The following is a 25,764-nucleotide window of genomic DNA, read 5'->3' on the forward strand; positions in this document are numbered from 1 at the left end:
GTATAGTACACAGCAGCACTTATAAGTGAATAGTTGTCCTGCCTTTAATTTTCAGCAAATCTTGAAACAAATACTTATTTAAGATACCAAATATGGATTTAAAAGAACACAAACTATGAGAAAGTAATATTCCTTTAAAGATTCTTGTTCCTTTAATCAGAGCTTAAAATTATGAATCAGTCTTTTAAAGTATTCATAAAATATTTTTTGCTTAGTAGCATATCTATCCTTGGCTGCTACTGAAGTTTTCAGGTAGTTAGGACATTATTTTTCTATCAGAGTTCAATACAATTCCATATGGAAACTCTTTTGGTAGCAAGGTGCTTTAGACCTTCATCACCAAGCACACTTGAGTACACCTAGACAGGATGTAACTGCACAGGGCACCCAGGACAGTGAGATTTGAAATGTATAATTTGTTTCTCAGAATACAAAAGGTCATGTGTACATGCTCACATACCACACACAGACATACACATGTGTACAAAAACACAGAGAGAGAGAGACATACAGAGACACAGACAGACAGACAGACACACACACACACACACACACAGATGTCAGGGATGTAATCTGAGTATGGCCACATGCAAGATGTCAACCCTGTGAAGGAAAAAGTGGGATGGAGAGTCAGGTGCCACCGGCTCCTGTGACTCCTCAAGGAGTCCCGATCTGCCATACATGACATTAAATCTAAGATGGCTCCAGGAACACCAAAAGACAACAAAAGAACCAAGACTAGGGCAGTGGCCGCGTCCCCTGTCTTCACGGAAGTCCTAACTGACGATACACTCCCCAACCCCCTGATCCTTCTGGGTTACTTCATTACACAGGGCTTTCATTGGGGCATGGTGACAGTATGTTGAGATATGATTGACTGATGATTTAGGGGCTTGGGATTGGTTTGAGCAATGTATATAAGCTTATGGGCTGTGGAATAAACTCAGATCTGCACCCTGAGAAAATATTTTTGCTTATCTTTTCTTTTTACAATCCATAATTCCCCAACATTCCACCACATACATAGTAAATCCAATAGCTTTTAGGAATAAAATGTGTTGTGGGATGTGTGTTGTGGTGTGAGTGTGTGAATGTGGTATAGGTGTGAATGTGTGTGTGTGTTGTATTGTGTATGTGTTATGGTGTGTTGTGAGTGTGGATGTGTGTTCGTGGAGATACTGTGGTTAGAAAGATGGCTCAGTGGGTAGGAGACCTTGTTCTGAAAGCACAGGATCTAAATTCAGATCCCCAGATCTGAGTATTGCCACGTAGAATCCTATAATCTCAGCACTGTGTGTGTGTGTGTGTGTGTGTGTGTGTGTGTGTGTGAGTGAGTGAGTGTGTGTGAAGCAGATGGGACAGGAGGATGGCTGAAATTTTCTGGCCACCAACCCTGACTCCAAGTTTAATAAGATACCATGTCTTAAGGTAATAAGGCAGAAAGTGATAGATCGTTCTTCTTTGGCTGCTGCATATGCATATATACAAATACACATGTGGATATAACTCACACATGCACACACACCACATTCAAAGAACTATATATTCCAGAGCTGCTATTATTGCTGTGTATATTTTTTAGCTTGTATTGTGGATCTTTGTTAGGATCTTGTATTAGGACCTTTTCTTTGTTGGTGTGAAAGTTTGGAATTATGCTATCTAAAATTTTATATTCTATAATTTTATATTCTATATTTTTATTTGTCACCATTTAGCTCTGGAAGTCAATGGTAAAATTCTAACTCATCAATCTTCTCTAATATAATTTTTTTATTTTTTTAATTTCTTTATTCATATTGCACAGGCTTGGCCAGCATTATAGCCTGAGCTATATCCCTCAGTCTCCATCTTTTTAAATTTTTAGTTTGAGACAGGGTCTCACTAAGTTGGATAGACTGGCCTTGAATTTGCAGGCCTACTGGGATGAACAGTGCTGAAACACTTAATCTGGCTTAGGTATACATCACTTTGTGATTATCTTGGGGAAAATCAGAGGCCCTAGCAACCACCAATTAATGATCTTACTTTCATATGAAGAATTTTGAGAACAGATGTGGTAATCTTGACCACCAGCTGAATTAGATTGAGGGATGCCTGGGAGACTAATAAAGCACACCCTTGTGAGTAATTGTCAGATATGATTGGATGCTGAAGACTCTAACCCAATCAGGAGGCTGATCCCTTGGTGAATTCGATTTCATTGGCATTGGAGGTGGTGGAAACTGGGGAAGCTTGAGGAAATATCACTGGGGATATGCCTGTGAAGAGTTCATCATGTCATAGAGCCATCCCATTTCACTTCATCTTCTAGGCTGCCATGAGGCAAGAATCTTTCTCCTACTCTCATTTTCCACCATGATGTACTGCTTCACTACAGACCCAAAAACACAGAGCTGAGTGACATGAACATGCAACCACAGGCTTTTCCACTCACACCCAAGTTCCCCAAATAACAACTCTGAGACTGAATTATTTCTTAATAAATGCCTAGGCTATAATTGAGGGCTTGTTCCTAACTAGCTTGTAACTTAATTACAAAGTTCACTAGCACCACTCCAGTGTTTTGCCTGCTTCACACATGTATGCCCATGTGACAGTGTCAGACTTTGGAGTTACAGATAGTTGGGAAGTGCCATGTGGATACTGGGAATTAAACCCAGATCCTCTGAGCACTCAGTGCTTTTAGCCAATGAGCCACATTCAAACCCTAAGAACATTGTAGGGCACACCTTTAACATCAGCATTTGGATGGCAGAGGCAAATAGTCTCTGAATTTGAGGCCAGCCTAATCTACATAGCAAGTTCCAAGCAAGCCAAGGCATCATAGTGAGTCCCTGTCTCAACAAACAAACAAGAAAACTGGAAGTATAATTTAAAAGATATTTGAGATTCTATGTTCAAATCCTAAAACTACTACCACCACCACAAGGGGAGGTCACATAGAGAACAGAACAAAAGATGAAGAAAAAAATAGGACTGGGGTAGATAAGAAAAGCATCAGGCAAATATAAATGACTAATTCCTGGAAAAGGAGCAATTCCATAATGGGATATTAGAGGAAATTATCAAATTAGTCATGCCAGGAAAAGTCCAAGAACAGGGAAATGTGCATTATAAGACTGTATATAGCCAATCTATTCAAGGCTAAGAAAAAAAAAAGCCACCTCTCCCCACAAAAATACATTCAAAACACATAGAATTAAAACACTGAAAATTGAAAGAAGAACTGAAAACTGAGGCAAAAGAGAACGAGACCACAGTTGGGTTCCACATAAAGACATTAGTTACTCGTAAAATAAAAGGAAGCAGTATTTTACAGTTTCTTGTCAAGTCTTTTGCCTGCTCTTGGTACCCTTTTCTTGTCATGCGGAAACCTGGAGGCCATAGCTGAAGCATAGACCGTGGGGGAGCACTTGGCTTGCTTTAACTGGTCCAGTATGCTTTCTGAGAGGACCTAGTACCATCTGCCCAGAAGAGCCAATGCCCTCAGTGTGCTGGGTCCTCCCACATCAATCATTAATCAAGAAAATGCCTCACAGACTTGCCTACAGGCAATTCGATAAAGGCATTCTCCCAATTGAAGTTCTTCTTCCCAGATGACTCTGGCAGGCAGCTGATGTCAAGTTGACCAAAAACAAACAAACAAAAAACAAAAGCAAAAAAGCAAGATAAGAAAGAGATGTACTTTAATGTCTTTTGGTTAAAAAAAAATCTATATTTTATAGAGATTTTGAAATTCTCTTGTTCAAAGGTTGTCATTTATAACCACTCTCAAAGATTAAAGTTTTAAAATTAAACATAAAAAGAATCGATTCACTTATTTTAAAGAATCTCACTTTTGTAAATGAGTTTATAAAGTACTTTAAGAGGTGTACTGGTTAGTTTCGTGACTGAGATAAAGGCTAATATTAAATGCCATATGGATCAAAAACAAGCATTCTGGTTCTAATGGGTTCTTGGCTGATTTGCATACTCTTGTTTCAAATGGCTCTCTGAAAAGGTTGTATGGTCGCCTGAAGACTTTAGCCTATATTATTATAGTTTTTTTCGAGTATTATTAGGTATGTTGAAATTCTTTCAGTTAGTGTGAAACATCTACCAGAGTAGTGGGGCAGGATAATGGAGAGAGTGCTACCTTTAGGTCTTTCCATTTTCTCTTTCACTCCTGCCTCAGTTACAGCAAGGGAGCAGCTGCGCACCTGCTTTCAAGTGCTCCTCAAAACCTGAGGAGAAGGCTCAGTGGTTAAGAGTAATGCACTGCCCTTGCAGGGCATCCAGGTCGAGTGGCTCACGACCACTTATAACTCTATCTCCAGAGAATCTGATGCCTTTTTTGGTTTCTGCGTCTCTCTCTCTCTCTCTCTCTCTCTCTCTCTCTCTCTCTCTCTCTCTCTCTCTCACACACACACACACACACACACACACACACACACACGCACAAATCTATAGGCACACATAACTAAAACTAAAATAAATTTAAAACCAACGTCATGCTCCCCAAAACTCGAGTATACAAATTATGACTAAGGAAGAGAGTGGGAAGCTGGACATTGCTGGGAAGGTGGAGGAGTGTGTCTTCCAAACAGTATTATTCCTGAGAGTCAGATTCTGATTTTTAAACTCTGGGTAGAGTCTGACAGTGTGCCCTTTAAACTAGCTTCCTGGCGCTACAGCTGCTGGTGGTTCAGGGTTTATACCACGCATAACTAAGATTTGTAAAAAACAAAAACAAAAACAAAGACAAAAAAATTGTATTAGGAACGAGGAAGAGAGAAATGAGAACATGGGGGGGATGTGAAGATAAAAGGAAGGAAATGGAGGGAGGGAAAGAAAAGAGAAAAGATTGGTTTACTTAGTATTAGACAATAATAGTGCAATAGAAAGGGAAAGGAATGGAGGGCAAAAAAAAAAAAAAATCAATTCTTTAAGTAAATAGAAATGATGAAAACGGCCAGGCAGTGGTGGTGCACGCCTTTAATCCCAGCACTTGGGAGGCAAGAGGGCAGGCGGATTTCTGAGTTCAAGGCCAGCCTAGTCTACAGAGTGAGTTCCAGGACAGCCAGGGCTACACAGAGAAACCCTGTCTTGAAAAACAAAACAAAACAAACAAACAAACAAACAAAAAGAAATGAAGAAAACGAAAAGGCTGAAGCGAGGCAGCATCTAAAGGTTATCTCTCTTGACAACAGTATGCATATGAGGACGGAGCTTGTAGCTCCTTAAGGTACCCAAACGGTCTCAGTTTTCTAGCTCATCCAGCATTGGCGCTAGGCGGGGCCCTGGCTGAAGCTCAGGGGGCGGTGCTTGCGCTCAGGAGGCGGGACCACCCCAGGCCTGGAGGCGGAGCCTTGCGTCCTTCTTCCCTCCGGGGGCGGAGCCTAGTCTCTAAATTGGCGCGGCTGAGTGACTGAGCGGCAGCTCGGATTGGCGGCTTTTGAACCCGGAAGCAGTAAGCCGGCGCTCGGAAGCGGCGGGAACGCGGGCCTCGGCGCGCTGCGGCTGCGGGATGGTCGGCAGTGGCAGCAAACGCCGGCCGGCCGGGGCGGGGCCGCAGGTAGGCGAGGCGGGATGCTCTGGGTGTGGGGACGCTATGGGCGGTGGCGGAGCCGAGGGCCTCCCTGCGGGTGAACGGGCCGGGGAAGTCGTTCCTTCTCAGCGCCAGCCGGCTGCTCTGGGAGCAGATCCCACGAAGCTCTGCAGCCGAAGGACGGACCATTCATTCATTCATTCACTCATTCATTCATTCACTTACTAACCAGCTGATGGAAACTGGAGGAGCTGCCAGGGCGGCGAGGCACACGCGAACGAACATTTCACCTTCCGTTTTTGTTTTGCTTGGGGTTAACGCAGGTGTGTAAAAGAAAGTGCTGGATTTAACAAGCCGTGGAGTTGTTAAAGACGACTTTTGTTTGAGACTGTCTCTCTATGTTGTAGCCGGGGGTGTCCTGGAACTTGATATGTAGATCAGAACTTAATATGTAGCCTCCAAATCACAGAGATCCTCCTGCCTCTGCCCCAGGACGCGCACCACCAACTCCCGGCCACTTAGGTTTTGAAAATCGTTCTTGATAGCAGAGAAGAAACATAGAGTCCCCTGACGTGGAAGTGTAAGAGATACGGGTACGGGTACGCAGATGAGTGATAGACTGGCCAGTCCGGACTCTTACATGATTTCATGGGTTCCCTAAGCATACAGTAGCTAGTGGGAGGAGTTAAACAGGGAAACGAACGCTTAACAAAAGTTACTCCAGCTATGTTTTAAACTGGGTAGGGTGAAGTGATTGCTAAGGCTTAACGGTCAGTAGATGATGGATATAGGAATTTTTCACGTTGCGTCGTATTTTCTCACAAACACCAAGTTAAAAATGTGGTCTGAAGCGAACAGCAGTCTCAAAATCTAATTAGTAGGGATTTGAGGATTCTGAAGCACCTGGAGTTAAAGAATCCAGAAATCTCTTTGAACGTACTGTGGAGCTGCTTTGGCAGAATAATTGGCTTAACTAGAAATAAGTTAGAGATGATCAAGTGGAATGTTTACAGCTGCCAAAAATAGCCAGCAGCAATTATCTGCTAAGACTGTTGAAATAAAGCTATTCTGTATTTAACACAAAACCAAACGATGCTAACAGGGACTACAATGTGTCTTTTTAGTGTAGATGAGAGTACAGAGCACAGGTTAAGTAGCTTGCCCTAGGTGGCAGCTGGAAACCATGTAAGGAGTCAAGCCAAAAACCAGAGTGTTGGCGCACACTTGTACGCCCAGCACTTGTCAGGCAGAAGCAATAAGACCAAAAGTTCAGTGTCCTCCCCAGCAACATTGCAAGTTCAAGGCTAGCCTGGGCTACAATAGACCTTGTCTTAAACAGAGTCCAACTTGATGACTTAGAGAGTAATAGTACTGATGGCTTGAATTCAGTCCCTGAAGTCATGTGGAGTTAAGGAAGGGGACAGTGTGACCAATCATATTGTATGTGAAAACACTACTACAGTTCTGCGGCTACCCATGGAGGTGCCTTTTCCTTCTTGTCTAAGCTTTTCCTGTTGTGTCTAGTCACTGTAGCTATCACCCTGAATTTGGAGGTTCCCTTGCCGCCTTTTAGAGTTTGTTGTTTCCTTAAAAAGCTTTTATGGTACATCTTGTCTTAGTCAGTGTTCTGGTGCTGTGAAGAGACACCATGACCATTTTTTAAAAAAAAAGTGTTTAGCTGGGGCTTGATTCCGTTTCAGAGATTCAGTCTATTATCATCATGGCTGGAAGCATGGTAGCATGCAGGCAGGTAGGCAGGTAGGCAGGCATGGTGCAGGAGGAGCTCAGAGTTCTTTAACCAGACTGGAAGGCAGCAGGAAGGGAGAGACTCTGGGCTTGGAATGGGCTGTTTGAAACCTCAAAGCCTATCCCTAGTGGCCACTTCTACACCAAGGCCACAATTCCTATTCATTTCGAATAGTGCCACTCTGGTGACCAAGTACTCCAATTTAATAGCTTATAAGTACCGTTCTGTTTAAAACCACCACACATCTAATTCTTGGGAGTTTTCTTAATTGAATATGATAACTAAGGTTGAGCCCATGTTGTCTAATTGTACTTCTTTTTCTTTCATTTCCTTAGTGTACCCCAGTGTTTGAAAGCCCTGTAACTATCTATTTTCCTGTTGGCTGGCATTTCAACCCCCTAAGGATGATGCCATCAAGGACAATTCTTACACAATGTCTGATTTGTACATATAGTAGGCAGGCTTTGAAAGAAAGTTATCAATACGTATCGTTGGACCTCTGAGAAAATGTAATTATCAGCACCTGGGTGAGAAATGTCAACTCTTGCGTAACTGACTTGTAGAGGGGAGCTCTCCTGTGCATTCACTGAACAGTGTTGAACATTATTCCTTAGCCTCTGCACACTAGGCGCCACTAGTCCCACTGGGGTTACAATGTGCCATTTTCCCTGGAGTCAGAACCACAAGTCTGGATTGACAGGATTCCATTGAAGTGGAATGGAAATAATCTATCCACTCTAAGGGATCTAGGAAAGTTCCCAGAAAGAAAAAGATTGTACTTAGAAAGCAAGGCAGATAACCCAAACTAAGCATGCTGCCGTAGTGGGAATGAGCCAGCTTCCTAATAGCATCCTTTAACCCAGCATGTGTATGGTGCCTGGAAACTGACCAGTAAGCAATATTGGTTAGTAAGCAAGGATGGTTGTTGAAGATTCGCTGGGAGAACTAAAGTTTCCTGTGCCAATTGCAGGGTGAAAAGACCATTGAGGTGAAGAAGAGTAAGTTTTCTGAAGCCGAGGTCTCCAGTGACCTTCGCAAAGAAGTCGAAAATCTTTATAAACTTTCACTGCCTGAAGATTTCTATCATTTCTGGAAGTTCTGTGAAGAACTTGATCCTGAAAAGCCAGCTGGTGAGTCTGCCTAGCATCTTTCTGCTCCTATGACTGGAAGAGATGACAGGAAAGTGGAGGAAGGACAGAAACAGCTCCTAGAGAAAGTGTTTTCAGCCGCACATGGTGACACATGCCTATTATCACAAGTTTCAGGCCAGCCTAGGATATGCAGTGAGCCCATCTAAATAAAGAGAAGGCAAAAGAACATTCCACAGTTCTTTCTAGGGAGTGAGGTGTATAGTCAGAGAACAAGTTAATATTTCTGTTGGTCAGTTTCATGGCTGGGATGTGAAAAACAGTCGAGCAGGAAGACAGGGTGGGTTAAGTCATGGTTTTACCCAGCAGGAGGACAGGGTCAGTTAAGTCATGGTTTTACCCAGCAGGAGGACAGGGTCAGTTAAGTCATGGTTTTACCCAGCAGGAGGACAGGGTCAGTTAAGTCATGGTTTTACCCAGCAGGAGGACAGGGTCAGTTAAGTCATGGTTTTACCCAGCAGGAGGACAGGGTCGGTTTAGAGGTTTCTGACTATGGTTAGTTGGCTCTATTGTTTTAGGTCAGTGATACCTTATGTCACAAGGATGTGTCAGGAAGTACCTACCTCGTGTCAGATAGGAAACAAAGAGCCAGAGGGAGCAAGAGTCCTGGGATAGGATGAACCCTTCAAGGTCGTGTACCCATAGTCACACTCATGGCATTAGCTGGTGACCGTGCTCCCCATACTGAGCTGCTTTGGTTTAAGATCATATACAAATATACAACACTACTATCATCTATTGGCCAAGGCAAGCAGTTTCAGGGCATTCCTTCAATTATGGAATAAAGAATGAAGGAAAATGAGCAGGTGCATATATTGTCATTTTACTTCTATAGACATGTTTTATGGACTCAGTAAAAAAAGAATTTGCATCAGGGATATTTACTGAAGAGAGAGAGAGATTGTCAGAGACAGAAAGAGCGAATTGGCTAAAGTAGCCCTCCTAGGAAAGCTGCAGACACTCTGAAGTTGGAAGTCTAAAGAACCTGGAGTGACATCTGACGAGAAGGAAAGGAAATGCTTTGGTTTCGTTTTTCTATCCTTAATCTATGTTGTCTCCTTAATCTGTATGTTTATAGCAGATAGTGGTGAGGCAAGGTAAGTGTGTGGCTCTTAGGCCTGAAAGAGTGCAGAGCAGCTTGGCCGGGGCTACGGAAAGGCAGAAATGCTTTAAATGGTAAGCTAATGCCACTAAGTAGTAAATTTAAGGGGAAATCCTAAATTTAGTGCTACATATTTGTTCAACTGATTTCTTTTCCATTGAGTAAAAACATTTTTACGGACTTTTAAAGTGTTCTTTAAAACAACTGCTTAAGAATAATGTAGAACCGGTAGACAGAGACAGGTGGATTTCTGAGTCTGAGGCCAGCCTGATGTACATGGTGAGTTCTATAAGAGTCAGAGTTGTATAGATTAAACCCTGTCTCAGAAAAGGGAAAGGAAGGGAAAGAAGCCTTTTGAGCTGAGTAGGACGGCTCACACCTGCAGTCCCAGCACAGATCACATGGATCTGTGCTTTCCAGGCTAGCCTAGTCTATAGAAAGTTCTAGTCTAGCCAGGGCTAATAGTGAGACCCTGTCTCCAAAAGGGGGAGAAGGGTGGAGAAAGAAAAAAAGGAAAAGAACCATAGTGCTGAAAGGCATTATTTTCTATTTGCCTCTAGAAAGCGTTGCCTGATAAACTTATTTTCCTTATAGATGCACTTGCCACAAGCCTGGGTCTTCGGTTAGTGGGTCCTTATGATATCCTTGCTGGGAAACATAAAATGAAGAAAAAACCCACAGGCTTGAACTGTAATCTTCACTGGAGGTTTTACTATGATCCTCCTGAGTTCCAGACCATTATTATTGGAGATAATAAAACTCAGTACCACATGGGGTATTTCAGGTAAAGGACCTTCTCTTCTCTAAAATACAGCTGCTCTGCTATCAGTGAGTCTTCATAGACCTTCACCAGCATCCCCCACGGTGAAAGACTCCTCTTCCTCTTCCTAGTGGCTCCATTTTCGTTCTATTATTCTGGCTACCTTTCATCTCTTTAGCCTGCATAGCTTGGACTCTTTACACCAAAGTTCCCTGACTTCTTTTTCTCTTTGAATATAAAGTTTTTGGGTTTTTTTGTTTTGTTTTGTTCTTTGTTTTGTTTTGGTTTCAGAAGAGCTTTGCAGCCAAGTAAGATAGTGTAGACCAGCAGTTTGACTTACACCATGCACTTCCAGGGGCTGGAGGACTCACAGATTGGTCCTGCCATTTCTTATCTTGATGGCAGTATGCCAGTCAGTGGTGACATTCTGTGACTCAGTTTCCTCTCTTGAACTAATGGGAATAATAATAGCACATACTTGATAGGAATATTGTGAGAACTAAGTGGACACCCACAGATGCTGTAGAATGTCAGCAGATAGGGTAATGTGAGAAATACCCTGTCCACTCCTAGAAGTGCTGGGTCCTCAAGCTGATGCGAATTAACAGAAGAAGGGATGAGGTGTGACCAGGAAGAAGCACTGCACAGAACTCTGGGGCCGTGGTGGGCTCAGACAGCTTCGTTCTTGGCTTTGGCACTGATGAACTGCTAGGACCTTAGCCAAGAACCTTGACCTCTCTCCTGGTCTCTTCACTTTACAGTAAAAGGGTGGGATAGAGACATGAGAAAGATGCTTCCGTGTTTTATATCTGTCCTGTGTCCATTCACTTTTACTCCACTTTTCTCTCTTGCATTTTTTCTTAATATACTCTAAAATGAAGGTGATTGGCAGTTGTTTGTAATATTCTGTTGACAGATTTTCTTTCCTTATCTCTCATTATTTGAGTAAAAATTAATTAGGTACTAAAAACCTTAGCTGTAGGTACTGATGTAAGATTTGTTGTAGATAGTCAAAAGATAGTTGGAGATTAAACCTAGCAAGTTTATTCTTTTTTACAGGTAACAAACTTGTCTGTAGACCTGATTTTCTGCTTGTTAGCATTATAAATTATGGATCACTAAACTTTTATTATCTTTTGTTCAAACAGGGATTCTCCTGATGAACTTCCTGTATACGTGGGTACAAATGAAGCAAAGAAAAATTGTATAATCATTCAGAATGGGGATAATGTGTTTGCTGCCATCAAGTAAGGAACTGCTTCATTTCGGTTCTCTTGACTTGTCCCTATGCAGTTTCGCTGCTTGTCATCAAAAGCTTCTGGAACTGCTTATTTAATGAGCACATAGCTGGATCCCAGGCTGAGCTCTGAACCTGAAGCGGAGCATGTTCTTAGCATGTCAGAACCAAGTATAAGCAGTGCTTGATCTTAATTTCAGATGCCCCATGGAAAAATAAGGTTTTTTTTTTCTCCACTAAACATCACTTTTAAATGGTGCCATTAAGAGAAGTTCATTATAAGAACCAACAGCAATGTAGTTCAAACTGGAAAGTTTTCAGGAGTAAGGAATTTACAGAATCCTTGGAAGAGTTGCTGGGACAAGTTGGCCCTCCAGGGATAACAGTTGCATGGCTACTTCTCATCAGCTGTGATTGCCTCTGCAGTTATCCAGAGGCTGGGAAGTGAACTGTTCTAGGTGATAGCATTGATCTGTAGTTACACCAGAACAGCAGCGGCCCTGCCCTCTGCCCCTCCAGCTCACATGAAGTAGGAATACAGAAGCATGGCTGCCACTTCCCACCCCTTCCTTCAGACTTGAGCTGTTTCTGCTTGGGATCAGCCAGGTCTCATAAGGAATCAGCTAAAGATAGCATGAGAAGTGCACCAGTTCTTCACGTAGAAAGGGATCAGAATCCAGCTCAATGAACCAGTTGGTATTGGCCACAGATATGATTTGAAGTCATTCGTTAGTAGGTATGCAGTTTACGTTGTAATTCAATAGGTTAATCTTTATCACTTAAAATAGATAGACCATGTTTTGTATGACTCTAAAGGGCTTTATGTCCCCCTGACTTAATAATATAATTCATTATTAAAGAATTCAAACCAAGTCAATCCAAGGTGATCACTGTTCTATGATGTATATACACTGATGTACCTGGATGACAGCAACATCTGTTCTTTCTCTTAGAAGACTTGAGTCTTATGTGAAATTTGCTTGGGAATTGTAATTGGTACAAGTTTTCTTTCTCCCTGGAGTTGTTGGTTTTTATTGTCTTGGTTTTGAGTACTGGGGACTGAAGCAGGGTCATGGACATCCTAGGCAGTGCCTACTACTCAAGTTGTAGCCTTAGCCTTAGTAACATTTCTTCTAAACCCTTTAAGATTTATCATTCAGCTTAAACTGGCATTGTCTATACTAGAAACTGTTGTTTACTGGCATATTGTCTGTCTCTTGTGCTAATGTGAGCCCCACAACGACAGGGGCAGTGTCTTTTACATCATGCTGTTCCCTAGTAGATGTGCTGTAAGGTGTTAAAACACCTTAGATAGAAAAATATCTTTTTAAATTTCTAGTGCTGGGGACCAAACTCAGGACATTATTATTACAAATTATTTATAAAAACAAATTCTAGAAACAACACATCTAGCAATAAGGAAGATAAAGTAAATAAATATAAAACATTTGCAGTATAAGTTATATTTTATATAAATTATATTATAAAAGCACTATAAATGCCATGATTGTGATTGTTGTGAAGAGGGCAAATAACAGAATGGGATGGTTCTGATTTTTCCTGTCCAATGCATGTGGAAAATAATCAATATTCAAAATTTTTAGTCTTTATACAACAGGAGAGGTTTTGTCTTTCTTTCAGCTTTCCTTCCCTAAAACTAACTGCAACAGTAGTTTTGAACTGATGGACTGGTGGTAGTCCATACCACCTTAGATACATTATAGTAATACAATGGGTTCTGGGTTTTTGATTGATTGTGCACCAGTGGCACAAAGGTAGTGGTTGCTGTTGGTGGTACTATTGGCACCTTTGTAAGACTCAGCATAATAAGTTAGCAGAATTGCATTGTTCATTGTTCTGTATATGCAGGTTTAAAGACATCAGCAGTGCATGCCTCCAAGCGCATTAGATCTCTCTGCAGCCTAGTACGTCCCACGTGATGAAATGGGAAATAGGTAGGAGGCAGTTCTACACATTGAAGTGTTTTGAGTTGAACTTTCACGGACTTTTGCTGTGGGGTAGTGATTGACAGAATTTATTTGGGCACAAGTTTTTGTGAGCAGACATTTTCTCAAACCAAAGGAATTGCCAATTGTATTTGGTGTCATTGCTAAAATTAAAGGTTTGGCAAAAATAAGCTAGGAAGTGCTAGTAACCACCATGACGAGCTTCACAGCTTTTCTCTAGAACTTCCTAATAGTAGTCATGAATGTTTTTCATGTTGCATAATGGGATGAACTTGGTGTAATGAGAAGTTTCAACATGAGATTTACATAACTTTGTGAGCCAGTATGTTCTAAATAATCATTACAGAAGGCTGTAAAAAATGCATGGGTAAAGCTTTATTCAGACATGCAGGCATTCCAGGGGGTCTAGCAAAGTGGCTGCGATCATTGCTTCAGTTTGCATGTTGCACATCTTTAAACATCATCTAGCAGCGTGTTTAGTAGCTTTGAATGGTATTGAGATGATCACAACAACAGCTTGGTGGATAAAAGGTCTTGGTGGTTGCACATACCTTATTTGCAATAATGGGGGGAAGTGTATTCTGTGAAGGACAGGGTATGTGTGAGTGTGTCTAAGAGAGACACCCAGGGTACTTGAAGGCCTCCTAGCCTCCTTGAAAGAGCTAGAGGAAAGGGTTCATTCACATTTTTGACAGGGCCAGATCTAGTGGTTAATAGATCTCTTGATGTACATAGTCTATGGTGATTAAGTTAAGCAATGAGGACATGCTGATTTTTGTGGTTTGGGTCTCCATGACATGTAGTCCATGGTTACTACCCTTTGTGCCTCAGTTTCCTGATATGTAAAGGTGTGAAGAGTTATATGGTCTGAATGACTACTGAAGTCCCTAGTATAGGTTGCAAATAGTTTATTCCAGGGGTCTGCTACAAGGGTGAGGGTTATAAAAATCAAAATCCTTTTTGTGGACAGCACACTTTTGTTTCCCTCTTGAGCCAGCCCTCTCCAGGCAGGATGCCGTTTCTCAATTTCCAGCAGTATGACTTAAACTCAGCCTCCACTTTTTAATGTTTTGCCTCTCATGTTTGCAGTGAAGATACACAATCCAAGTGTGCTTGCACTGTCTGAGCTAGCAACTTCATATTAGTTCAGTTATTCCTTGTTTGCTCTTACCTGTGAGGACCTGGAGAGGATTGCATGGAACTTGACATTTTTGTCTTAGCTCCTTGACTTCTATATATAAACAGAGGCCAGCAGTGTAACAATAGCTTTTGCTTCTTTTCCAGATTATTTTTAATGAAAAAACTCAAAGAAGTAACAGATAGAAAGAAAACTAGCATTTTGAAAAACATAGATGAAAAACTCACAGAAGCAGCCAGAAAACTAGGATACTCACTGGAACAGAGAACCGTGAAGATGAGACAGAGAGATAAGAAGGTAGGGGTGCACATGTTCATCTGACTGTTGTGCTCTGCCCGGCTCCTCCCCACTCACACCATGTACTTTTCTCTAGTCCTGTCAGGACAGCTGTATGCCATCCCCCAGGGACTCTGAGATGTCCCCAGCAGGGGTCAGGTGGCTTGTGCATGTGCATGTTGGCATGCCGCCTGAGTCCTGTAACTGAAGCCGTTCCTGTGGTTGCAGTCTAGTCTTTTAATCTTGTATTGGCCATTGTGTAAAGGTAGAGAAAAGCAGCTTTGCGCTTAATATTGAACTTCATTTTCTGATGGCTGAGGTCTCATTTTAGTGCAAGGTTGTAGTGGTGTAGTTCTGTACTTCTCAGAGACTTAACTAAGACCTCAGAGGAGGTTCTCTTTCTACAAACAGTATGGATTAAGATTTGCTAATTTTCTCTTGCATCCTCCTTGACCCTGTCAAGAGCTTGCAATGTGACCAAGTATTTTGTTAAGGAGCAAGTAATTCTCAGGTTAGGGGTTCTTTTGATTTTTCAGCTCCAAATGTCAGAGTAAGTCTACAGATACGTGAAAGAACTCCTTTTTGTGGGCATTCCTCTAACTACTGGGCAAGTGAGGGCTGGCGTTCTCCTCCTGTTTCTTCTCTCTGTTGTGTTCTGAAGCTGGTTGGTCTGAACATGCTAAGTTTTATGTAGTCCTTGTTATTTCTGAGTTAACAGGTACTGTGCAAAGTTCTTAATACACAGTTACTGAAGACCTGCTTTGTTCTCTAATCTTGATTCAGTAGCAGGCACGAACCACGGCCACTGAGTTGCTGTTTTAGTAACTGTCTTTAGTCCTACAGTCCAGAGATAGTTTTTTTTTTTTTTTTTTTTTTTTGGTTTTTTGAGACAGGGTTTCTCTGTGTAGCCCTGGCTGTCTTGGAACTCACTCTGTAGACCAGGCTGGCCTTGAACTCAGAAATCCACCTGCCTCTGCCTCCCAAGTGCTGGGATTAAAGGCGAGCGACACCACCACCCGGCGATAGTTTCTAAATGTGAGTTAATTACAGTGACATTTAACATTTCGTGTTCTTCTTTTACCTTACTGGTTCTCAAGGAACATTCTTACTGGAAGAAAGAGACATGCGTCTCACCTTGCTATTATGTATTCTGAAGAAGTCCTGACTAGATTGAGCTTCTGTGGATGGAATGGTCAGCAAGTTCTTTGAAAAGACCCTTGTTCTCTTCTGTTAAGAGCTATAATTTAGTTCAGAGACCTTCCTGCTTTTCCTCATGTGTGAATATGACTGAAACTTCAGTTTCATGTTGTGCTTTTTCTGACTCCTACCAAGTTGTTTTTCATTAAATATAGTAACATAGATACAAGGTAAACCATTTAAAATTTTGACTTTTCTCCTTCCCTGTTGACAGTTGTTTTCAGATCCTTTTTTTTTTAAAGATTTATTTATTTTATGTATGTGAGTATACTATAGCTATCTTCAGACACACCAGGAGAGGGCATCAGATCCCATTTACAGATGGTTGTGAGCCGCCATGTGGTTGCTGAGAATTGAACTCAAGACCTCTGGAAGAGCAGTCAGTGTACTTAACCACTGAGCCATCTGTCCAGCCCTTTCAGATCCTTTTTATGTGTAATTCTTAATGCTACTATGACATTTCCATTTAGTTCATGCTTTCCTATTTCTGAAAACCTCAGTTCCAGTAGTATGTCAGTGGCTGTGTCCTAGCATGTGAGCATACAGTCTGCATTTCAGTACATAGAGTGCCTCACGGCAGTGTGGAGCGCAGCAGTGTTCGAGTAGGTGGCAAAGTCTGTGCATCCTGGCATTTGCCCTACAGGAAATCTATACCAGTTGGAAGAACTTCCCCAGTTCTTCAGGTATTTTAGCTTTGTTTTCGCATTTAAGACTGAAAGCCAACCATAAGATAATCCTGTGTAAATATTAAGACATAAGGTTATAAACTGTCTTTTTTCAGTGTCTGTAAATTCCTTCTGAACATTCTGCCCTCTGAGGTAGCTTATCTGAACATTCTGCCCTCTGGGGTAGCTTAGCAAAGGCTGATGAAAGAAGTGGAGGGAGGGCTAATGGGAGAGTGGGGAAGTGACCTTAGCATACCTGACTAGGTGAAGACTTTAAAAGCAGAGGTCACTTTTGGATTGTATTTTTCTTCTGTCTTGGAAACTTTCAGTACAGTACATAAGTGGAATACTAAAGATATTTTACTAGAAAATACCAAGATCCAGTATGTCGGTGCATATTTGTAACCCAGTACTGAGGCAGGAGAATCAAGAATTCCAGGCAGGGGGATGGAGAGACGTTCAGAACACTGGTTGCTCTTCCCGAGGACCGAGGTGTGATTCCCAGGATCCCCGTGGGGCTCACCACCATCTGTAACTAGGCCCAGCAGATCTTTTGCCCTTTCTGGCCTCCCCAGGCACCAGACATGCAAGTGCTGTACAGACACACATGCAAGCAAAACGCCCATCTACATAAAATGAACAAGTTGAAAAAAAAATTAAAGCCAGCCTGAGATAGTTAAAAAATAAAATTAAATTAAAAGTAGAAGTAAAGTAGCCAGGCGGTAGTGGCGCACGCCTTTAATCCCAGCACTTGGGAGACAGGGCAGGTGGATTTCTGAGTTCGAGGCCAGCCTGGTCTACAGAGTGAGTTCCAGGACAGCCAAGGCTACACAGAGAAACCCTGCCTCAAAAAAAAACAAACAAAACAAAACAAAACAAAAAAAAGGATCTAAAGATAATGCTAAAAGAATGTTACTCAAAAGGGTTATGACTGTGCACTCCTAAAGCTGGGCCTGTTTTCATCTTTGAAGATAAATGATTAAAGTAAACTGGCCATGTGATTCATCTATAAAAGCACTATTTAGAACTATCCTGCTCTGTGGGAGTTTATTAAGTCTGAATTTCCCAGTTCAAAAAGAGGAGTCTGAATTTGGCAGAACTGATGAATCCTGATGTTTTTCTACAGATTCTACCCTATTCTCTCTTCCTTTCAAACCTGACATGTCCATGCTTTCTATCTAGCGAGAACTGCTGTTCTGATTTGCCTCCTGTAACAGTTCTAGTTGTTTTCTGACTTGTCAAGACAGACTTGTAAATGACTAGCATGGTACATTTAATCCATTTATTTTATAATTACATCAAATACTTGACTTCTGGTTTTAAAACAATGTATTCTCCCCAGGATGCAGATTTTCTGAGATAATGTCCCTGGATGCTCTGTTTTGACAACATCCAGGGTTTATGTGTGTTGAGGTGGGGAGGCAGGTCTTTTGTTCTTTGGGGTCTCTTTGCATGGTCTTTTTTTTTTTTTTTGGTCATTTGTTTTGTTTTGTTTTGTTTTTTTCTTAAATGTAGGTTGTGACAAAGACTTTTCATGGTGCAGGCTTGGTTGTTCCAGTAGATAAAAACGATGTTGGTTACCGAGAGCTCCCTGAAACAGATGGTAATGTGTTCCATGTGTAAATATGTGCATGTGTGTATGTAAACATGGGGAAAGCTTTCTCTTGTGTTAAGAGCAAACTCAGGCTTCCCTAGCTTGATCTTGTGCAGGCTATTTAGTGTCACTAAGCATTTTCTGCAAAACAGGCAATGGTGTTTATTTCTTGGGAACTGGGATGTGAAAGGATATAGAGTACTCAGTGTGACAGCACATAATGCTCCAGGCAAGGTGAATGCTTTGAAGCATATAAGGGACTTTAGCCCGCTGCATAGGTTCTTTCTTTCTAACCTGTTTTAGCACCTTTGACCTATTAATGACTGCATTTGGTTGCAGTCACAAAGCACTAATTTTGGTAAGATTTTAGTTTTCATACTCCTAATACTTCATGCAGGCATACAGACCTACTTAAAAGGTAGTTACACAAAGTTTAGTTAATAATCTGTTAAGAGAGTCATATGGTCTCTGTATCCTTACTGTGAACCCCGCCTCCCATTGGCATCCTTTATATTTTTGTTTCTGTGAGCATAAAATTTAAAGAGAATCCAAATTAGTCTCTCCTCAAGGAAGAAGCAAGTACTCCTGCTTCATCCATATGGCTGCCTGCTCCTCAGGACAGATGAGGGTTAGGAATTACCAGTCTTTAATTTTTTGTGGTGTATCCAGCCAGTAAGTTGGGATATATTGTGGGACAATTTACATTTCATCCAGTTTGCTACAGCTTTGGTCCTCTAGGAATTTATAGGGTAACTGACGCTGGCTAAGGTGTCTAATAAATGGTTCCTGAACACTTCACATGTGGCTAATGCCACTGACAAATGGCATTATTTAAATTTGTTGAAAATTTTGTTTAAAAGTAAAACAAAACTTTGCTTAAATTTATAAGTTAAACCAGCATTAAACATTTTTATAACATTTTTATATTGATTATGTTGAAATAATAGTGCTATATTAGGAATATTAGGTTAAATTACTTTCATCTATTTTTAATGGGGGGGGGCAGAATAGGGGAGATGTGGGACAGGGAGGGGAGAGTGGGAGCAAGAAATCACCACATGCCCTGAGGTGCACATGGAGGTCACAGGATTACTCTTGGCGATTGGTTCTCATGCTGCCTCATGAGATCTGGTAATGAACTTAGGTGGCCAGGCCTGTGTACCAGTGCCTCTAATCCATGGAGCCCTATCACCAGCCCTCTTGTTTTTAATGTGGGCATTTTAAATGTGAATTCTGTATTTCTCTCACTGCTCTGTCTTGTCTGTTCCCAGAAGGCAGAGTTAATCAGTCTCTGTGGAGAAGCCTGGGGGCTGTGGCTCCTGGTGTCCAGGCTTCTGCTTGGTCAGAACAGAAAGTACCATGACAGACATTTCCCTGGCAGATTAATAAGATGGCATCAGTTGAGTTAGTTGAAGATATACAGAAAGGCCTTACTAAAAATCTACCGTTAAAGATGAGTGTGTGATTTTGTAGTTGATATCTTTACATCATGATTTTTTTCAGCTGACCTTAAGAGAATCTGCAAGGCAGTTGTCGACGCAGCAAGTGATGAGGAGAGACTGAAAGCATTTGCTCCCATTCAGGAGATGATGACTTTTGTGCAGTTTGCTAATGATGAGTGTGATTATGGCATGGGGCTGGAATTAGGAATGGACCTCTTCTGCTATGGCTCTCACGTGAGTAAAGACTCCTCCTTCCCGCATTACCCGGTACACGCACTCATGTTTACTCAGCTTCTCAACTTCCAGCTGGCAAGATTTGGATCCAGCTTGTATTTCCAAAGCTTTGGGAGTGATCTGAACATAAAAGTTCTAAAACTATTTGAAATCTTATATTCTGGCAAAGGTGAATAAGCAGAATTGTTTCCTCAAATTCGTATTACCAACTCAGCTCGTGTATCAATACCCCAGGGGTATGCCATCTTTCAGGTGTCTAGATAGGCTTGTGGATATGGATATGGCTCTTTTGTTTCTGTTGGGGTGGGTATCATCTACTACAATGTCTTAGATACTATTTTAAGTATTCTAATTAAAATATTGGAGCTAGTAGTCAGTCGTTATTCCCTTTCCTACTGTAAAATCACCTTCTCATGTGCGCATGCATGTTCCTCATTGTACCTTTGGTAAGTCACTGGTAGAGCACCTTCTCCAGGCTCACAGCGGCAGCCCCATTCCAGTGTCTTAAGTCCAGGATTTACAAACTGCGGGTGCGCGGGAGCCACCTTGTAGCTATTATTAATGCAAACCGTCTGAATAGGTCAGAGACAGTATTCAGTGGTCCTGCTGTCACTAACATTCCCATGTGACGGGAATGCCACTCCTTTATAGACTATACTGAGACCAAGACTAAACCAGTATGCATCTAGAGGGTTTTGATCACAGATTAGTGTTTCCTTGTCCCCCACTTTGAGTTATGGAGCGGGTCCTGACAAACTGATTCCACTGGTCAAGAACCCTGACTGAATGAAGCATCATATGGTCCCTCTCTGCCTGGCTTCTAGTTATCAGTAAGAAGGATCCAAAGTGTTAAAACGGGCAGAATGATATAGTGGTTGGTCACAAAGGACCTAACCGTAAATGTCATTGAAGAAGTAGGTATAAAAACAAAAAACAGATTTGATGGTGTGAGAATCACATGAAAAATGAAAAGATTTGGTACACTGCACAAGTGCTTAAATAAATGCTATTTCTCACAAAAGAATGTTACTGAGTTTCCTCCTAGGGTGTATGTAAAATCAATGTTGTGAAATCATTCAGTAAACCTGAGACTGAACTCTTAGCAAGGAAGAAATGCTTACATGGTAGAGTATGAGCCTGAGAATAAAGGAGAGGAGTGGGAGAGATGGCTCAGTGGTTTAGAGCACACACTGTTCTTCCAGAGGGACCTGAGCTCCATTACCAGCAGCATTCACAGCCACTCACAAGTATCTGTAATCAGTTTTAGGGATTTGACACTCTTCTGATTTATTCTGACAAGTCAAATATGTGGTACACGTTTAGGTAAAAGACATAAATAAACTTTTTTTTTTTTTAAAAAAAATGATATTGATTTGTAACCTTATATTTGTCATACATATTACAAAGTCTATTAAAAAATCTTAAGTAATAAAAATAATTAAGGAGAAAGCATTTAATGGCAGTTTGGGACAAAAGGGTTGATAAAATTAATGGACCATGGGAAACTTAAATTTGTAATGCTTCTGAATTCCCTTCAGGAATAGTTGTCTTTAGGACAGAATAGCAGGGGCATGTCCCATGTTTACTGTTAACTGGGTGGGCTTTGTTGCCCAAGCGTGTTTCCATGTATTCTTCAGCTGTACTTGCCATTTTCTCACCTTGATGTTATGTTCTTTCCTTAGTATTTTCACAAAGTTGCTGGTCAGCTTTTACCTCTTGCATATAGTCTATTGAAGAGGGATCTGTTTGCAAAAATTATTGAGGATCATCTGGCAAGCAGAAGTGAAGAGAACATAGACCAGCTCGCAGGATGAGCACGCTGCCGTTGGTGCGGTGCTTTCAGGTGGGACCAGCAGCCGGGGCTTTGTTTTTAAGGAATGGAAAAATAAATAATGGAAACTTTATTAAAAGCTTTATAATACAGCTCTTCTGGTGTTTCTTTCCCATGCTAATTAGTAAGTGGCACTGCTTAACATTTTAGAAATTCTTTAGTTTCTGAGGTTCTTTTCTGAGTACTGTCCTCAATATTAACTTGCTTATAAAAAGAGTGCTTATTCAAAATCAAATAACCATCTATTAACTAGAAATACTAGGCTAATGAAAAATAAAAACACTTGGGATTGGAGAAATGGCTCAGCAGTTAACAACACTGACCCATTCATTCCACACGTGGCAGCTCTCAACTGTCTAACTCTGGCATCTGACAACCTCACACATACATATAGAAAACAATAATAACAACCAAAAAGAAACCCTCTTTAGTGATGCAACAGTCTCAAAAACATAGTTTTAAGACTTTTTATATTCCATAGGAGGACCAATATGAATCCCAGCAAGATTTATCAAGATCTAATGAAAGGGAAGAGCCAGCTTTTCATCCATGCCACCCACAAGCCTCACATGGAGCTGTGTTTCCAGAAGCTGTGCTACCTTATCAGCCAAGACATGGACACAGAACATGACTATTATCTGTGGGCTGAAAATTAGCTCAGCCTCAGAGCACTTTGTCTAATGTGAGGCCCTAGGCTTCGTTCCAGGATTATTTACACAGCAATTATAATTGGATGTAATGAGGATAATGAGATAACTGATCTTTCAGTTACAGAACACTTTCATTAAAGAGCAAGCTCCCTGTTAGAGAATTTGGAGCCTGCCTTTCTCACCATTTTCCTTTACTGAAGGCAGGCTGAATTGAATGAATACTATGCATATTTAACCTAGGGATCTGACTGGAACACATTTTAAATGCCTGAGCACATTCATGAATCACTATGACCCAATCAGAATTGTTCCCCAACTTAAATCCATTTTCTTACTTTTTTGGGCCCAATGATGGAATTTCTATGTTAACCTTACAAGTATTTGTTTTGAACCATGCCCCTATAATGACCTAAACTCACATTAGCTCAAAACTGACCTTGTAATGGTATTGTCTCTAAACCATCCTACCAGAATTCTTTCATGGATGCGGTGTACAGACCTCAGTTCCCAGACTGTTTTTTAGACTAGGGTTTGACACTGGAGCTGGTCAGTACCAACACTGAAACTTCACAGTTCCAAGCATCGTCCTACTTAAATATTACTCTCCACACTCCATCTTCCTCTAGTACCCCATTTTTCCAACCTGACTAATCTCCTTCACCCAGCTTTTAGGTTCAATTTCCATCATCATGCATCCCTCAACTATGCTGCATTTATGTTAGTACCCAGAACCAAATAAACTACATTTTACCTGAATTCTCCTCAGAACCAAGTAGCTAGAAAAAAGAAAAGCAGCTGTGTCACACTGAGGTTATTTTAACCTCAGGTGGCTATTTTGGATGCCCACGGTAACTAGTTCTTTTTCATCTCCCTCATCCTCAGTTAATGTCACAGAAAAAGTGGCAGCAATCAAAACAGACTTAATGGCACACCTTTTACATTTGTCTGTTTCCAAGATCTTATCCTCTTTATCCTACACAAGGACCCGCCCACACACAGCATTCATTTCCCCCTCATTTCCATAATTAGAAGCTATATAATTCCCTACACACCTTAAATTCTGATCTAAAACTATTCTCTCAGACCAACAGGAAAAGCTATGCCCTGCATCTTATTTCCTGAACTCTCTCTTCTGCCTAATAGACCCATTCCACTATCACTGCCACCATTCCATAAAACACTCAGGCAGGTCATCAGTATGCTCACACGGCCCAACTTTCAGGTCTTGCTTCACCTATCAGTAAATACCTGACTGCTGAGGACTCCTTGAAACTCCTTTATTTGGTTTATATCATTGTTTTTCAACAGTACCCCTTTCCACCTCATTGACAATTCTTTTGCTGTCTCATTTCACCATTGATTCTTCTGCCTCTTCTCTGTCTTAACTTTAATCCATATAATTTCACCCTGTTTCTGGAACGTACCTCTCATTTAGCTTAAGGCTATTATTTAACTTAAATATTACATATGTATTAGTTCCTACTTATAATCCCACTACTAAAACATAATGGAGAAAGAGGGAGGAAAGGAGTGATGGAAGGGGAGGGAAGGAGAGAAAGAGAAGAGAGAGAGAATGAGAGCAAGCTAGCTCAGCAGTTAAGAGCATTTGCACCTATTCCAGAGACCTAGAGTTTAGTTTTCACCACCCAGATCTGGTGGCTCACAGCTACCACTGGAAACTTGAGTTTCAAAGATACCTGCACTCATTTGTGCATAAACACACAAAATAAGGGGCTGGAGAGATGGCACAGTAGCTAAAAGCATGTACTGTTTTTAATAGAAGAGTCAAGTTCAGTTCTAAACATACACATTAGATGTATCACAACTGCCTGTAACTCCAGCTCCAGAGGGTCTGACATCTGCCCTCCTTGGGCACTTGCACACATTCAGCTTAAACTACACACACACACACACACACACACACACACACACACACTTCCAAACCAAAAAAGAAAACCCCCTTGGTATTGGGCTGACAAGAACTTTCCAGCAGGCCTTACAGCCTGAGTTTGATCTCTGGATCCCACATGTTGACAGGAGAGAACTGAGGGTTGTCCTCTGACCTCCACATGCATTCGATGGTTTGCACATGCCCTCTTATATATACACAAAATAGACACGACCTAATGTCTAAACCCATTAGGTGGCACTGATCTAGATTCTTCCTGTAGCCTTTTCCAGTCCATGTCATTCTGTCATCATCCTAAAAACCTAAATTTGCACCTATTCTAGAGAACTACAGTTCTCTTGAGCACACCACAAATCCTTTTCACTTTCACTATCTCTAGAATAATAACATTTCCATTACAGTTAACTTCCAATAAACAGTAAGTGGAATATACATGATAAAAGTTTTAGCCTGGCCCTGTGATGTTTTCCTCTTAACTGAAACTTCAAGTGTCTCTGAACCCTATCTTAAAGCAGGTCTGTTTATGTATTTCTAGGGTGATTGTTTTTAAGCATGTAACATCATTCTCTTCGCGCACAGTGTAATTTTTCTTCTAAAAAAAGAAACATTTTTGCGTTGACACCTGGGAGCCCTAGCCTGCTGCTAATGCAGTGTACATGCATTCTCAATCACGCATCTCTGCTTCTTCCAGCTCCTAGCTCACAAGGCTCAACAACTGTAACCTGACAGAAGCATGTGGGCACCATGTGGAGGCAGCACATGCCAGGCTCACTGGCTTACACTGACTGCACAGTGCGGCTGTGCAAAGGGAGGGGGGTGCGGGTACAGGTGCAATTAAAAGCCAAACCACACATTTAAGTAGAGATTTTAATAGATCTTAACTCATCACAGTAATCATTTTTACTGTAATGATATGCAGCTTTTACTACACTAGTATAAATAAAAACAGATAAATACAGCTCTAGGCAACATCACAGGTTAACAAACTAAGCATTCGTCATGAACCAAAACCAAAAACGATTATTAATAGATGCTGACACACTCGCCCATTTTCATCATACCTTCTCAAAAAGGGTACTCAAATAAGGCGCTGCACTTAGTATATTGGTCAATAAGTTTGCCAATTAGCTAGGCACATGTAGTTCATGGTATCCACTATCTTATTTGGTTGTAAATCAACCAAACCTTTATGAAAAGAGAAAAACAGAACACATAGTAATACCCAAAAGAAAAACAAAAACCCCAAACTTCTGAACGCATTAAAAACACGGCACTTTTCATGTATGTCAGCAGTAAGACACATCAGATAGAGAAATGTAACAAAGAAAATGAATGCTTTA

At 41.2% G+C, this 25,764-nt stretch overlaps 1 protein-coding gene across 3 annotated transcripts; it reads left to right on the top strand.

The window, feature by feature from the left end:
- The first annotated feature begins 5,413 nt into the window (after window positions 1-5,413).
- On the top strand, window positions 5,414-24,866 carry LOC116069345 (histone PARylation factor 1). 3 transcript variants are annotated; one of them, XM_031339898.1, is made up of 9 exons: window positions 5,428-5,554; window positions 8,245-8,404; window positions 10,119-10,308; window positions 11,433-11,531; window positions 14,773-14,923; window positions 18,280-18,367; window positions 19,862-20,034; window positions 21,717-21,877; window positions 22,347-24,866. In XM_031339898.1, the coding sequence occupies exons 1-8, from the start codon at window positions 5,507-5,509 to the stop codon at window positions 21,846-21,848; spliced, it is 1,041 nt and encodes a 346-aa protein (XP_031195758.1). In that variant the 5' UTR covers window positions 5,428-5,506; the 3' UTR covers window positions 21,849-21,877; window positions 22,347-24,866. The 3 variants fall into 3 exon arrangements, with proteins under 3 accessions (XP_031195759.1, XP_031195757.1, XP_031195758.1); XM_031339897.1 differs by lacking the exon at window positions 22,347-24,866 and having other exon boundaries at window positions 5,419-5,554; window positions 21,717-21,957; XM_031339899.1 differs by lacking the exons at window positions 10,119-10,308; window positions 22,347-24,866 and having other exon boundaries at window positions 5,414-5,554; window positions 21,717-21,957.
- Window positions 24,867-25,764: the final 898 nt, after the last annotated feature.

The sequence above is a fragment of the Mastomys coucha genome, unplaced genomic scaffold (genome assembly GCF_008632895.1).
Source record: "Mastomys coucha isolate ucsf_1 unplaced genomic scaffold, UCSF_Mcou_1 pScaffold22, whole genome shotgun sequence".
Classification (NCBI taxonomy): Eukaryota; Metazoa; Chordata; class Mammalia; order Rodentia; family Muridae; genus Mastomys; species Mastomys coucha.

Bases quoted from the DNA above. Each gene is read 5' to 3' on its own strand.
- LOC116069345 (XM_031339897.1), top strand. From the start codon at position 5,507: ATGGTCGGCAGTGGCAGCAAACGCCGGCCGGCCGGGGCGGGGCCGCAG. The intron at 5,555-8,244 runs GTAGGCGAGGCG...TGCCAATTGCAG, and splicing joins CGGCCGGGGCGGGGCCGCAG to GGTGAAAAGACCATTGAGGT. The intron at 10,309-11,432 runs GTAAAGGACCTT...TTGTTCAAACAG, and splicing joins TACCACATGGGGTATTTCAG to GGATTCTCCTGATGAACTTC.